Below are 14,676 nucleotides of genomic sequence, written 5' to 3'. Positions count from 1 at the left end.
TAGAGATTATCATATGCATAGTCTATGTTTGAATATGTGTCTTTTTCTATAGATATCTTACTGATGAAGTTGTTCTGAAGCTTCCCTTAGGCAACATAAGTTCTGTGGAAGCAGCCACTTCAGCGATGTCTCTGCCTGGCTTCCCAGAGTCAGAGGATGTGGCTTTTTCAGAGCCATGATACTGGTCCACACTAAGAAGGGAGTCAATCAATACAGCCTCATGTGGGCTGTCTGACATGCATTCCATTTCTGAAAAGAACAACGTAAAAACGTATTAGATTATTTCTAGAATGGCATTAAAGAAAAGTGTGAAGATTCTGTCTGGAAAGGCACCTTGAGTCTCTTCCACATCATCATCATCACTGTTAAGACCAGGCTGAGGCCACTCAAAGCCGTCTGCATAGGCACCAGCATACTGTTTCCTCAAAGAATCCAAAGGCATCTCAGCTAGAAATGAAATATAAAAATATTTTATGAAAAAAGCATAAAAAGCATATATATAAATATATGAAAATGTTATAGAAACACTGTAGAAAAAGTTTGCTTTGTACTAACATGCTTTTTAATATTAATAAATGCTTTCACTCCAAATTTATTAACTGTGGGATGAAATCTTAATTGTGCATACCATCTTTGGCAAGATCAAGTAACTCTGTTTTGTGGTCAGCGTCCTTTTCTATACCCTCCTGCTCCTCGATGGTGCTCTCTTCATCTGAAACTGAAGATAAACACAGCCTTCTTTGAGCATACAAATATTTATACATAAAAAACAAAAAGAAAAAAACCTTTAACATACCATCTTCATCAAAAAAGTTGAAACTGGGTTTAAATTTTTTTGCTGGGGTGACCCCTTCCTGTAAAAAAACAAAATAGATTAAAGTATTATCAAAAATTTTTTTCTGGAGAACAGGAGTGACTTATTTGGGATTTTATAAAACATAAATAGGCTCATATATTCCTTATTTTCCCACTGGTGGCTCTTTAGTGGTCGCTTCCAGCTAACCATTAGAGGGCGTTGTAGGTGTGTGTATCAGTATTTCAAATACTTTATTTCAGATACTTTATCCCTCAATGGGGAAATTCTTCTCAGCATTTGACCCATCCCCTGGGGGAGCGGTGAGCTGCAACTGAACTGCGCTCGGGAGGCGATAGCTTTAAGGGTCTTGCCTAAGGACCCTCACTGAGTGATGTTAACTGCTCGCCATTGATATGGTAATTGCCCCCAGTACCATTGTTTCTTCCCCTCAGGGAATCGAACCCTGGATTCCCGCATGGTAGCTTCACCTGAATTCTATATTTTTCTTACTTGCAGTGATGAAAGTCAGGCAAGGAAATAATCCCTGAACTTTTCTTTGAGCGATATGGCGGGCGCGGAGCGAAAATATTGAAAAATACATGGTCTTAGATGAATTCTGGTACATTCTGGCAGCTAGTCATTCACTTCTTAATCAAGAAACTAAGACTAATTGGAGCATCATCATTCGTCATTCAAACCCCTAGTTTGACTTGCCATTAAGGACTTGCTGGTCCTAAAAAAGAATTTGGATAATTGCTAAAAGTAGCACAATCCTACAATCAAAGCTTTTCCAAAAGCTGCAGAACATACAATTGCTAAAATATAGTAACATCAAAGCCCCAAATGGCAAAAAGAACACCAGTAACTATGATATTCTATGAAAGTACCTCATTTATTTGAACCATTTCTGCTTTAGAAATACTGTTTTCTCAAACTATAATTACATCAAAATATGGGATCTATCTATCTTTCTATAACATAATACATCAATTCTTTAACACCAATACATGGGAAATATCAAAACAAACATACAAACAAAATTAAACATTGTAAACATTCTTTTTTAAGGGAGTGTGGGTCCAAACCACCAAATACGTATAATTATAATTAATGTCAATAATGTTTTTGAGCAAAACTGAACTAAATCCTGGTAATTAGGAAATAAAAATGAATTAGATAAAGAAATGTATTCAAATGTTTCAGTTTTGATCAATGTGGTCGTTTATTCTGCAGTCAGATCAAGAAAATCTACAAGGGGGGGGGGTTCTCCTGGTCAATGGGGCACTGATCAAAGAAAGAAGATGAAAATCCCAGACCAGATTTAACAAACTACTACAAACGGTACATACAAACCATTCACAGACATGACATAGATGGCAATTTTAAACAATGTCTAATCATGTTTTAATCTCTGCATAATTTCCACCGTAACTAATTGTATTAGAACGGAGAATTAAATTCTGAACAACACAAATTGTACCCACCTCCAACATTTATCTTGCGAATGTACGTTTAAAAGAAATCGCCATATTTGTCTTTTTCCTCCAGAAAAGACCACTTAAATTTGTTTTTTATCTTCTTTTCACAACAGAGGTCGTGACCACGCTCAATAATTACGATGCCCGCCATTATTTAACAAAAATTTGATTGCAAAGTTTACAGATTTGTTTGTGAACGTTTAGCGTCGGTCCGCCAGTTTTGGTCTCTAGGGAATTCGACACGCTGACCAAGTGGTATAGACAGAGCCAATCAGAGCCGTCGACGCATCTGAAAGCAACTAAAACGTCCCGTCATTGGTCAATTAGGCCGTGAAGACGAAGACAAGATAGCCGCGCCCATAGAGAAAGCGATCCACGGAGAAATATAGAAAATAAAGCGAAAATTCGCCAATTTCAGACAATTTTTTCATCAGGAAAGCGATTTGTCCGTGGAGATCAGGTCTTTATTTCCAGGAAGATACGATCGGTTTGCTCAAAAACCCGGATTTCCGGGAATTCCCGGAAGACTTTCATCACTGTACTTGCAATGATACATTATTATGCTTGTTTTTGTCTATTCCTACCTCAAACTAATGCGGGAGGGCAAGAAGTGATCAAACTGAGTCACAGATTTTAAAAGCGCCGTCATTCAGAAGATATTGAGAAGGTAACGATGGCATAAGAAAACAAAAAGACCAAAAGATCTCATGAACCCAGACATGTAGACATGATTGCTGATGCTATTTAAAATGAACCTGATGTCCACATATCAACAGTGTCTTCCATGGATTGTCAACAAGATATAGTCAACATTTTCTTTAGCAATAAGGCTAAAAACTTGACGGTCGCTTCTCCCACACGTGACGGGAACGTCTAGTTTACAGACACATTTCTGGACAAGCATCCAAAGAGGCAGCGGATGCAAATTTGACGGGTGAATCCTGTTCAGTGTGAAGAATTACGGTTTGGCAGATTTGTTCAAAACTTCTGAGCAACCTATATATAGTTTTTTTCTTCTTTGTTATGTTTTTTTTTTGGGTCCTGTGACTTATACTCCAGAAAATACAGTAGACTGTAGATACATTCTTTCCCATGTTTACCTGAATTTCAGTAAGGCACTTACCTCTTTACTGGCCATCTCTTCTACTGACTGACTGGACACTGTAATGCAAGTATGACAAGATCAGAACAAAAGTTACATAAGTCAGCCGTTTACCAAATATAATCAACAGAGTGGAAGAAAGTTGTCGTGCTATATCATCCACAATGTAAGAAGATGCCTAAGTACTAAATGTGATGCTACTAATTGTTTAACATTTATGAGCAGACAACCACAGGAAAAGCAAACAGATCACCCCAGCTTAGTGTGACATACCCGTGGCTTTTTGTAGGCTGAGTGCTTTCAGCTTCTTCTCATAGATTTCAAACTGGAGTTTAATTTCTACAACCTTTAAAAAAAACAAACACATTCTTTAAACAAATTTATATTTTAACAACCAATATTGTGGTTAGGAAACTAACACACATACCTGGTCAATGTTAGACCAAAAGAACTCCACCTCTCTAGCCACAGTGCTGGCAATATGACGTAGATGAGTTTCCCTTTCTTGCAGTAATCTTTCTTCACTTTTTTCTCGTTCCTGATGGTAGCGGGCGCATGTACGAACAAGCTGCAGTAAACAAAATACTTCATCTTTAAACAAAGCTGAGTAGTCCAATATTTATGTTGGATTTGGAAGCCATTTGTTTTTCATTCAACTTTATTCAGCTTGAATAAAGAAAGAATCTAAATAAAACGAAATAAAATCTGAAAGGTTTGCACACCATACTCCATGATTCAAGTGGTTTTGTTTTGTGGGTCTTTTTTCCTCTAAAAATGTCTTACCTCAACAACAAAGAACTGTATCTTTCAAGTCTCTTATAGCAACAATCGTCTTTGATAATTGATGAGTCAGTAAAATATCAGAAAAAATCTTGTCTTTTATATTTAAATTAAATCTTTTTTACACATTGGAATAACAGTATTCCAGGCAGAGTAGCAGCAGATCCCCTCACTATTTATTTACCTGCTTAGGCTACTTTCATGAAAATGTATGTAAGGGTTACAATAAGTTACAAATGCTCCCTCACATTTTATTATTTTAAAGAATAACTATACGGCCATTGATGGACTAACATCGCAGCAGAATAATCAACGGATGAGTCTCAAACTTAAATATTGTAAAGGGAGAATCCCCATCACCTGAGAGACTAGAGTAACAGAAACATCTAGACAAGACTGTGCAACAGAAAAATGGGTGTGGTCAATACAAAATTGAAATGCTGTTCTGTCGGTCTTTTGTTTAGTGTAACTGTTCACAAAGTAGTTACATAGAAAATCTATTTAATCGAATCACCTTATTGTGTCATTGGTTATGAAAAGGATTCATTTAATTTAGTAGCTCGGATTTCAGATTCAGTGACACGTTCGTTCAGATTTATCTCAGAAAAATGATTGATAAACCTTTTTTGCGGCAGCCTCCTTCCATCTTCTCTCTTGTGCAAAGTCAGCAGCCATCCACTGCATTTCCTCCAGCAGATAATCCCACTGAGACTTTGGTCTGGAGGCCTCCACAAGTTTGGGAAGTCTACTAGCAGCCCACTGGCCCTCCTTCCTCAACTCAGATATGCGCTGATGGACTTGACTTTCCTGCGACACAAAAGCGGATGTGATGTAAGATAATATGTAAATATGTTTGCTTAGCTAACATATTTACAGAATATGAAAAAAAACTAAACAGAAAATGCCCTTTAAAAATGTGGACAACAGTAATGTTGGGTGGGAGCCATCCATCTCAATCGATCCTTTAGTTTATTTTATATATATTAGCTACCCAAAAAAGAGCACTTATTTTTAATCATATAGCTTAAATAATACTAATTTAGGAAAGACTGTTAAGCATTTTCTAATCTTTATATAACTCCATATGAACTTACCAATTTAGCTTGCTCAATTTGCTTATCTTGACAACCTTCCTGTGAGGACTGCATGCTGTTTTGACCAAAGCCACCGATCTTGACTGTCGATATTCCATTGGTTCCAGTCACTTTAGACTGAGTGCTTGGGCTGATGTTAGAGCTGAGAGTACGAAGAGAATTGGCTGAATGGGAAGCTGGAGCAGAGCTGGGAGTACACAGAGGAGCAGAAGACATGGACGTTGCTGCTACAGAGTTGGTCACAACTCTCTGGACTGTCTGGTTTGGGTCGGCCACAGGGCGAGCAAGAGCCACAGTCTGCAGTGTGTGAAAGTAAAAATAACAACAAAAAAAAAACCTTAAAGATTACAGCACGATCCAGTATTGTGGAGCAGTCTTTTATCAAACAGAGGTCATAAGACTCCAGAACGTCAACAGTCTTTGCCTTAAAGACTAACCGCTTGTCCCGACTGCAGAATGGCTTGTGTTGATTGCTGTTGCAACTGGAGTTGAATACCCGGTTGCATCTGCTGTTGCAGCTGAGCCTGGAGTTGCGTGTGGGGGTTAACTGTGGCCAGGAGAGGCCCTCCAGCCTGCACCTTTACTTGTGCCTGAAGTTGGCCACTTGGTGGAGCTGAATTCTCCACCAACTGAGCCTGCTGAGAAAGTGTCATGGACAGGCCAGCCAGTGGGAGGGTACCTTGAGGCAACCTGCCAGGTAGCTGAGGAGGAGGAGTGTGAAGGCTTGCAGCATTCTGTACAGGAGGCCCTTTAGATGGGTCGTACTGTTGCTGGTTCTGTTTCTGTCCTGCAATCTGGACCGCTTGAGGAGTAGGCGGCATCCCGCCTGTGGAAGTGGCAATGGAAATATAGGAAATGGAGTAGTATAACGAGCAACATACAAATGGTAAAACGTCGTGTTGTAAATGATTCCAGCTTTTTCTACTAGCAGAGGTGTTGTTCCATTTTTTTTAGATTTTTTTTTAACATACTATAAAATTCTTAGCATCCTATTTTTAATGACTTGAGAGACCCGTATCTAAAAGATTAATATTTTGAATCTAGTGCAGATTACTGGTTGTTATTTACATTTGAACCAACTCTGTGAGCTTTAGATTTGAAATCTCCTGGAACTGCCTGATAATGAACTGGTTAGACCTTGTTTATTAGCAGTAGTGTACCGTACTACTTTCAAATGATCTGAGCAGAACTAATGAAACTCATAGAGCAAAATGATTACAGAAGAAATTAAATTAATATGAAGATCTACATGTCTCTCAAAGAAAACACTACTTTGATAAATGCAAAACCAAAACATTGCATTTCAAATGTTGAGAAAATGTTGGAATAAACATCAAAAATTATACATGCAAGAAAAGTTTTAAAGAGAAAATAAAAATGATTTCTTATAAGAAAAAGTGGGGGAAAAAAAGGTTTAAAAGATAAAGGAAAGGGTAAAACAGGGGGGAAAAGAACTACAGAGCAGACAGAAAAACAGCACATGTTGAACATGCATAAAGCAATGTTGTTATTGCAGTTATCAAGGCATCTGGATGCCTTACACAGCGACAAAGCACAGAGGTCAGCATTGAGACACACACAGGGTTTTGCAGACAGCAGGCCTGAGCGGAGCTGTGCACACTAAAGCAGCACCTGCCTTACCTCCCTGCATGTGACACCACCTTGCCTAGACGCCATCAACACCTGGCCCTGACACACCCACACCACCACAAACGCAACAACCCGTGCTGTGAACAAAACTCCTCCACATGATTTCCCTCCTACTAGGACTGAGGGAAAGAAGCCAAGTCAGAACAAAACATGAGTAAACAAAGATGACAACCAACCAAATGAGTTTATGACGTAAATAGGACATACTTGACGTATGAAAGATGACTGAATCCACCCTGATGATGCAAAGAAAGACCACTGAACAAGACAGAGTGGTAAGGAATGACAATAGAAAACCAAAAGGAAGAATGGCATGTGGATTCATAAAATGGCGAGAAAGTAACGTCCATTGGAGAGTGAATTCATGCTCACAGAGATGCCAAATCCTGGGATCCACTTCCAAAATAAATGAAAAATCCATCATTGCAGGAGAGTCTGTCTAAATGAAAGCGACTCAGATGAGTAAACTTTTGATAACATGATGCAGATGACGACAAGTGATCAACAGGGGAAAAAAGAAATCATAAGACATGGCATCTTCCCATCAAGTGACTACTATTCTTCAGAAATGGATGGTCTTCTTCCTCATTTATTCAGGTGCTGGCAGCTAAGTCTGATCTTCCTGTGGACTACTGAGGATTCCAGCAGAAGAATGAAGATCAGTTTGTTGATGCGATGTGATTCGTTTTTTGGTAAATCTCCTTTGTTGGAAGAACGGCATTGATCCGGCCGCGTCGAACAGAACACACAACGACCTGGTTGTAGCACTCCTACCTTGCGCAGTCGGCATAAGCTGCTGGAGTGGCACGCCAGGTGATCCTAAAGGAGCTACACCAGGATGCTGGAAAATCAGCCCATGGCGACCAACGTCAATCCGGGGCCTCTTAGCCTGATCTGGGATTTAAAACACACAATACCCTCATAACGCAAAAAAAAGAAAGGCACTAAGCCCAGAGCAATGACCTTCGGAAGACCTCACAGGTCACCTCCTCTTCCTCGATTTAGACTTCAACATAAAGCGCTAGTAGAGGATGCCAAATATCTAAAAGCAGAAGCAATTAGAGGGAAAAAGAAAACAAACAAAAACAAAGCAAACAGGGAGGAAACAAAGCAACATAAGCCAGACGGGAGACTGCAGTCCTTACCCTACCTGTTTGAACTGCACTCTGTTGTCTCTTAAAAGCATCCATGTCTCCAGGGTTTGTAATGGTGCCAGAAGCAGTCCCTTGGTGTCCCTGCAAAAAGAATCCCTCAAGGAATCAGCAACATGTCGTAAAAACAAAATACCCCAAAAAACAAACAAACAAATACTTTAAACTAAATACAGAAATGCGTAGAATATTTGGTCACAATTAGCACAAAAAATAAGTGTATCACCTGAAACTGCTGCTGAGTAGAAAAAGCAGCAGAAACATTGGGAGGAAGCTGTGTTGCTATGGCGACAGGTGTCACTGCTTGGCCATCTTTTCCAGTAACAACTTTTACCTTTAAAATATTTGTAGATAAATTTGAAGGAGGCATTGTAAAACACATGTTGAATTGGATGTCATGAATGGCAATTTAATAATAAGATGTGTTTTGGTTTTTAAAGTTAGCTATCGTGATACCTCATCGTTAATGACCTCTGACTGTTCCTCTTCTTCATCTTCGTCCTCTAGATCCAAATCACTCTGTCTTAAGTAAGTATACAAAGGAACACAAGGCTTCTTCTTGAACGCTAAATAGTCCATCATGTTTCCTTGAAGGTGTTGCAAAAAGAAAAGTTCAATCAGGTATTCTTTGAACACTTCTTTTAGACTCTCCATCTTCTTGGTGTGGTGGTCCAAGCACTGTTTTCTCAGCTGGGCAATCTCTGGGGTAGAGGGTGCCAGTTCCTCTAACTTTTTGGCAACTTGTTTTTTCACTGTGCCAGCAGTCATGGTGGTGGATGTTAGAGGATTGCTTGGAACCCCTTGGGGTGGACTAGAGAGGGATGGACTGGTGGGTGGAATGGAGGAGGGTATGCTAAATGATGCTGTAGCTGTGCTTGCTGCTCCTGCAACTACACCCTGTGCAGTCTTCTCAAATATCATTGGGCGTGCCAACTGTCCTTGAATGATACTGCTGATTTGTGGAGGTAGGTTTGAAGTGGTGATGTGGCCAGGGTTGCCCAGAGCAGAAAGGTTACTACCAGTGGCAACAGGGCTTTGAGGTCCAAGGTGGTGAATGGTGCCCCCAGTCTGAGAATGAGGCTGAGAAAGCCTACGTTCCCTCACAGAGCCTGCTGTTCCTGGAGAGGTCAGTTGTACTTGGCCAGTTGTAGCCGGTGCAATCTGGGCCAACCCTGTCCCCTCCTGATAGACAAAGTGTCCTCCTCCTGATGGACTTCCTAAATTGATTTGTCGAACTAACATGCCAGCATCCACAAATCGTGTTGGACTTTGTCCACAGACACCCAATGCTGTTGAGGGAGCACCTGGCCTTGTAACACCTTGTATTGGAATGGGACTATGCTGTGTGGGACTTTGTGGTTGAATGGGCTGGGGTACAGGTGATGTCACCTGAATATAAGAGGACGGACCATGCTCAAACCTCCACTGAGGTGCTGTATGTTGAAAACCAGGCGACGCTGGATTCTGGATAGGGAGTGGGGTAAGAGTAATCTGCTGGTTAGCAGTCACCATCTGCCCCACATTTTGTAATGTAATGTTTACATTCTGTCCTGTGACAGGGCTCCGGCTCATGATTATCTGATAATTAGGTGACTGGGGGGCTGAGGGGCTGGCAGCCGAGGAAAAGGTGGTCACAGGGGATTGAGGGTGGGCAACTGTTTGCTGCTGTGTAGCTGCCAAGGATGGCTGTTGCTGCTCCTCTGACCCACTGACAGACTTGGATTTTTGAAGCTGTCGTTGCATATTCTGCGATCCACTTCCATGGTGCATTGCGTGACACCGTTCCTATGCCTCAACACAACGATCTGTAAAAATAATAGTAAAAATCAAAACAGAGATTTGTCACCACCAAACATAAAAATCCGATTAAACAATAGGCGACTCATAGGTAGTAATATAATCAAACAGAAAAAAACGAAGTAATTGTAATTGTTTTTGTTTAATGCCAACAGTGTTGCTATTGATAAGTGTCCAGCGGATAAATAACATTTTCAAGCCATTCATTGCTGAACCTTTAATATAACACAACACATCTTTAATCAAAAATGACTCTCATCAGAAAGAAAAATAAAGAAATGATGGCCAAACTGGAAAAGGAAATATTCTAGACTTATAAAGTCTCACAAAGTTTCTTACAAAAGAAAACAAAAGAAACCAAACTGATAAAAACCCTGAACTACAAAACTAGAAGATAATAAAGATAACTATATTTGTCCAGTATCATTTTCAAAAGTTACCTGCAAAAGGGAAACTGTATTAAGTTTCAATCATAGGTAACAGAATATTTCATATATAACATCATTGCTACAATAGACATGGCTACCAACTTTGCAAAAAGGTAAAACAAAACAATAAAACCCAAGTGGTTGGTCACCAAGTTGCCATTATTATTTATCTTAATTTATTACAAATCAACTACAAAAAGATTTGCAACATTAAAAATATCCTTCGAAATAGTAAAGTAAATTACAGTTGATTTTGACATTAAATTACATTTTCTAGAAGTGTTTACGTGAAAGACTTTATTCACAATATTCAATGTTGACGTCCACTTCATGCTGCCTTACATGCGCAACACTGACAGTGGCTAGAGCTATTCTTGTAGCATTTCACTGGCAGTAGACACAGAAAGTAAACACAGGACAACGATTTGAGCAAAAATAAAAACCCAGTTTTAAATTTAGGTTAACTAACAATTTGTTTTAATTGCAACATTAAAGCAAGTCGTTTTAATATTTAGAAACTAGCTGAACGCGTGCTAACCGATGCTACTGGTTAGCTTAATTTCGCTAACAGGCCAAGAACTAATAAATAAAAGTATTTTGTCACAAAGTGTTACTTACAATGACTTGGATCTCTGTGTGGGTTGCCTAAATTCTAAGTCATATTAAAGAGTAACATGCTGTAACGGCTTCTATTGTTTGAAATATAGAATACTGATATTGACAAACGGCTTTTAATGTTTTGGAGCTAAGATAATTTCATTCAGCAATATGGCTACCGCGGCAACCTCTTCTGCATGACCCGGATGTGGTTGTCACTCCCCTTCCCTCGGGATAGAAAATGTGACGTAGAGCGAGTTTTAATCAGGTTTTTTATTTGTCCATTTTGCTTATATTCAATGCCATCAACACAAGAACGTGCCGTTGAAATATAATAATCATAAGAATTTTTCTACTCCTTGCCTAATTTTACTTTATTAAATGTACATAAAAAACATTTTTAATTTGGGTGGAGGTCAGACAGTATATTGAATACATTCGTTTATTCCCAATATAAAATTGTTTAAAATGTTAAGGCTGTAATGTTTTGTCAAATCTAGTTTACATACCCATTCTGTCATTTCCTTACCCCTGGGACTTTATTTAATCTGTGTGATCATTTCTTGTTGATGTAGCGCAGTTGAAAGTTACGGCCAGTAGATGGTGCTAATAACCCATGATTCTGACTAAAGTTGTCTTTTTTTAGTTCTTTGAGAGATACCACAGCTCAGCTCTGGGTAAAGTAACTAACTATCCGGTTAAGTTCATTCTGGGCTCCATTTTGATTTCACAAAGTTTTTTTTACTGCTTTGAAAGGGAGCTACAAGGTGGCAGCTAAGCATTTCACGGACGTTTGTGAACCTGAGTGCCTCTGGAGACACCTCGTCTAGCCTGCAATCCTACCAACTATTCTTTCTGGTGCTTTGGCTCTCTGTACAACACTTCTTTTATCATATCATCATAAACACATGGTATTAGGTACTAGTAGAGGTATTAGTACAACAGGGGCGGGTCCAGGATTTTTTTCTCTGCAGTATCTTAGGGGTTGCTAAGTGACTGTAAGGAATTGCATATTTGTTTTTGCGTAAAATTACATTTCCAAGAAGGAAAGTAACAGGAACGCATATTCATACGATGCTAATTAATACCAGATTTACATTTATTGTCTTGTCAAGAGATTACACTTTTTAACCATCAAAGTCTGAAGAAAGAGACGGAGATGTTCATGTCTCACTCCCAGAAGAAACAATAGCAGACATTGAAGACAGGTACTTTGGAATTCTACAGGCAAATGGCAACTTGGAACAGGCAATAAGGAAAGCCGCAACAGCCAAATACCTCCAATGAGTAAGACAAGTCCTGAGAAGCCAGCTCAGTAGCAAGAACAATAGCTGGGCAATAAAAAGTTATGCGCTGCCAGTTATCAGACACCCTGCAGGAATAATAATATGGTCAAAGGAAGAGATACAGACCACTGGTGTTGAGACATGAAAGCTTTGCACCATACATGGAGGGTTTCATCCCAAATCCAGCACCCTGAGACTGTATGCTGGCCACAAGGAAGGAGGCAGAGGGATAATGAGCGTGGAACCCACTATCCAGGATGAAACATCCAAGATGCATAAATATATCAAGCTCAAGACCCCAACTGACAGTGTGCTCAGTTAATGCCTCAGGCAATGGAGAGCAGAGGATACAGTGCTGGAGGACAGATCCTCATGGGAGGACAATGCCCTGCATGGGATGTACCACTGGACCATAACTGAAGTAGCTGATATCAAGAAGTTGTACCAATGGCTAGAAAGGGCTGGCGTACAGGACAGAACTGAAGCACTCATCCTGGCAGCTCAGGAACAAGCCCTGAGCACCAGAGCAAGAGAGGCTTGGATCTACCACACCAGACAAGACCAAAGGTGTAGGCTGTGAAAAGAGGCACCTGAAACAATCCAGTACATAACTGCAGGGTGTAAGATGCTGGCAGGGAAAGCATACATGGATCGCCACAATCAAGTGGCTGGAATAATATACAGGAACATTTGTGCAGAATATGGACTGGAAAAAAAACACAGTAAAAGTGGGTAACACCTCCTAAGGTGGTAGAGAATGAGAGGGCAAAGATGCTGTGGAACTTACAGATACAGACTGACAGGATGGTAATTGCGTACCAACCAGACATTGTAGTGCTGGATAAAGAACAGAGGAAAGCTGTTGTGGTGGATGTGGCAGTGCCAAGTGATGGAAACATCAGGAAGAAGGAACATGAGAAACTGGAGAAATACCAGTCAGAGAAGAACTTGAGAAAGTATGGAGAGTGAAGGTGACAGTGGTGCCTGTGGTAATTGGAGCACTCTGGGCAGTAACCCCCAAGCTGGAGGAGTAGCAACAACAGATCCCTGGAAAGACCTCAGACCTCTCAGTCCAGAAAAGCGCAGTGCTAGGAACAGCTAAGATACTGCGCAGGACCCTCAAACTCCAAGGCCTCAAAACCAGCCAGAGGGGACTGAGGGTGAGAGAGACCTTTTTAATACACTATTTACCAAAGGTATTTGCTCACCCATCCAAATGATCACAATCAGGTGTCCTAATCACTTGGCCTGGCCACAGGTGTATAAAATCAACTAATCAGACATGCAGACTGTTTTTACAAACATTTGGGAAAAAATGTGGCCACTCTCAGGAGCTCAGTGAATTCCAGCGTGGAACAAATCCAGTCATGAAATGTCATTACTCCTAAATATTTCACAGAAATCTGTCACCTTTATCATATCAAAATGGGAACAGCAACTCAGCCAGAAGTGTTAGGCCATGTAAAGTGATGGAGAGGGGTCAGCGGATGCTGAAGCGAGCAGTACACAGTGGTCACCAACTTCCTGCACAGAGCTCCAAACTTCATGTGACCTTCCGATTAGTCCAAGTACAGTACGCAGAGAGCTTCATGGACTGGTTTTCATGGCCGAGGAGCTGCATCTAAGCCACACATCACCAAGTGCAATGCAAAGCGTCAAATGCAGTGGGGTAAAACACGCCACCACTGGACTCTAGAGAAGTGGATATGCGTTATCTGGAGTGATGAATCACACTTTTCCATCTGGCAATCTGATGGACGAGTCTGGGTTTGGAGGTTGCCAGGAGAACGATACATTTTGAACTGCATTGTGCCGAGAGAGCAATTTGGTGGAGGAGAAATTATGGTGTGGGGTTGTTTATCAGAACCTGGGCTTGGCCAGTGAAAGGAACTCTATATGCTTCAGGATCCCAAAACATTTTGGACAATTCCATGCTCCCAACCTTGGGTGAATAGTTTGGAGCGGAGCCCCTTCCTCTTAAAACATGACTGTGCACCAGTGCACATAAAGACATGGATGACAGTCTGGTGTGGATTTACTTGACTTGCCTGCACAGAGTCCTGACCTGAACCTGATACAACACCTTTGGGATGAATTAGAGTGGAGACTGAGAGCCAGGCCTTTTTGACCAACATCAGTGTGTGACCTAACCAATGCACTTTTGGAATGGCTCAACATTATATAAACACACACACTCCTCAACCTTGTGGACAGCCTTCTCAGAAGAGTGGACCAACATCATGTTAAACTCATGTTGAGGCAGGTAAGCAGATACTTTTGGTAAAGAAGTGTTTATAACCATTCTGTTTCAATGCAGATGAGGCAGATGAGAGAGAGTGAGAAAAAAACACTTATAAAGATACCTGGCAGAATGAGCCCAACGGCTAAAAGTATGGTTAAGATGTTATGTGTCAACAAACGTGTGATTTAATAACAAGAGAGTCTTATGGTGTCTATGCAACCTGAGCACAATTAAGATCACAGTAGACATTGAATTATAATAAAATCATAACAGTC

General features: G+C 40.4%; 1 protein-coding gene across 7 annotated transcripts in view; it reads right to left on the bottom strand.

Annotated features, from left to right (window-relative positions):
• The window catches only part of ep400 (E1A binding protein p400), a 35,128-nt gene extending 24,056 nt beyond the window's left edge, over positions 1–11,072 (bottom strand). For 6 of the 7 annotated variants that reach the window (XM_020706135.2, XM_020706138.2, XM_020706136.2 and 3 more), the window contains exons 1-15: positions 10,895–11,072; positions 8,508–9,856; positions 8,278–8,385; positions 8,051–8,135; positions 7,675–7,794; positions 5,688–6,076; positions 5,251–5,547; positions 4,778–4,963; positions 3,804–3,944; positions 3,650–3,722; positions 3,398–3,435; positions 797–854; positions 629–718; positions 334–447; positions 62–249 (exon numbers count right to left, since the gene is read on the bottom strand). In XM_020706135.2, the coding sequence (XP_020561794.1) occupies positions 62–249; positions 334–447; positions 629–718; positions 797–854; positions 3,398–3,435; positions 3,650–3,722; positions 3,804–3,944; positions 4,778–4,963; positions 5,251–5,547; positions 5,688–6,076; positions 7,675–7,794; positions 8,051–8,135; positions 8,278–8,385; positions 8,508–9,821 (3,201 nt within the window). In that variant the 5' untranslated portion in view covers positions 9,822–9,856; positions 10,895–11,072. The remainder of the gene's footprint in view (positions 1–61; positions 250–333; positions 448–628; positions 719–796; positions 855–3,397; positions 3,436–3,649; positions 3,723–3,803; positions 3,945–4,777; positions 4,964–5,250; positions 5,548–5,687; positions 6,077–7,674; positions 7,795–8,050; positions 8,136–8,277; positions 8,386–8,507; positions 9,857–10,894) is intronic. The other variant, XM_011479431.3, reaches the window with a different exon arrangement.
• Between the last annotated feature and the right edge of the window lie 3,604 nt (positions 11,073–14,676).

The sequence above is a fragment of the Oryzias latipes genome, chromosome 9, assembly GCF_002234675.1.
Source record: "Oryzias latipes chromosome 9, ASM223467v1".
Taxonomy (NCBI): Eukaryota; Metazoa; Chordata; class Actinopteri; order Beloniformes; family Adrianichthyidae; genus Oryzias; species Oryzias latipes.
This window is presented reverse-complemented; position numbering and strand designations above follow the sequence as displayed.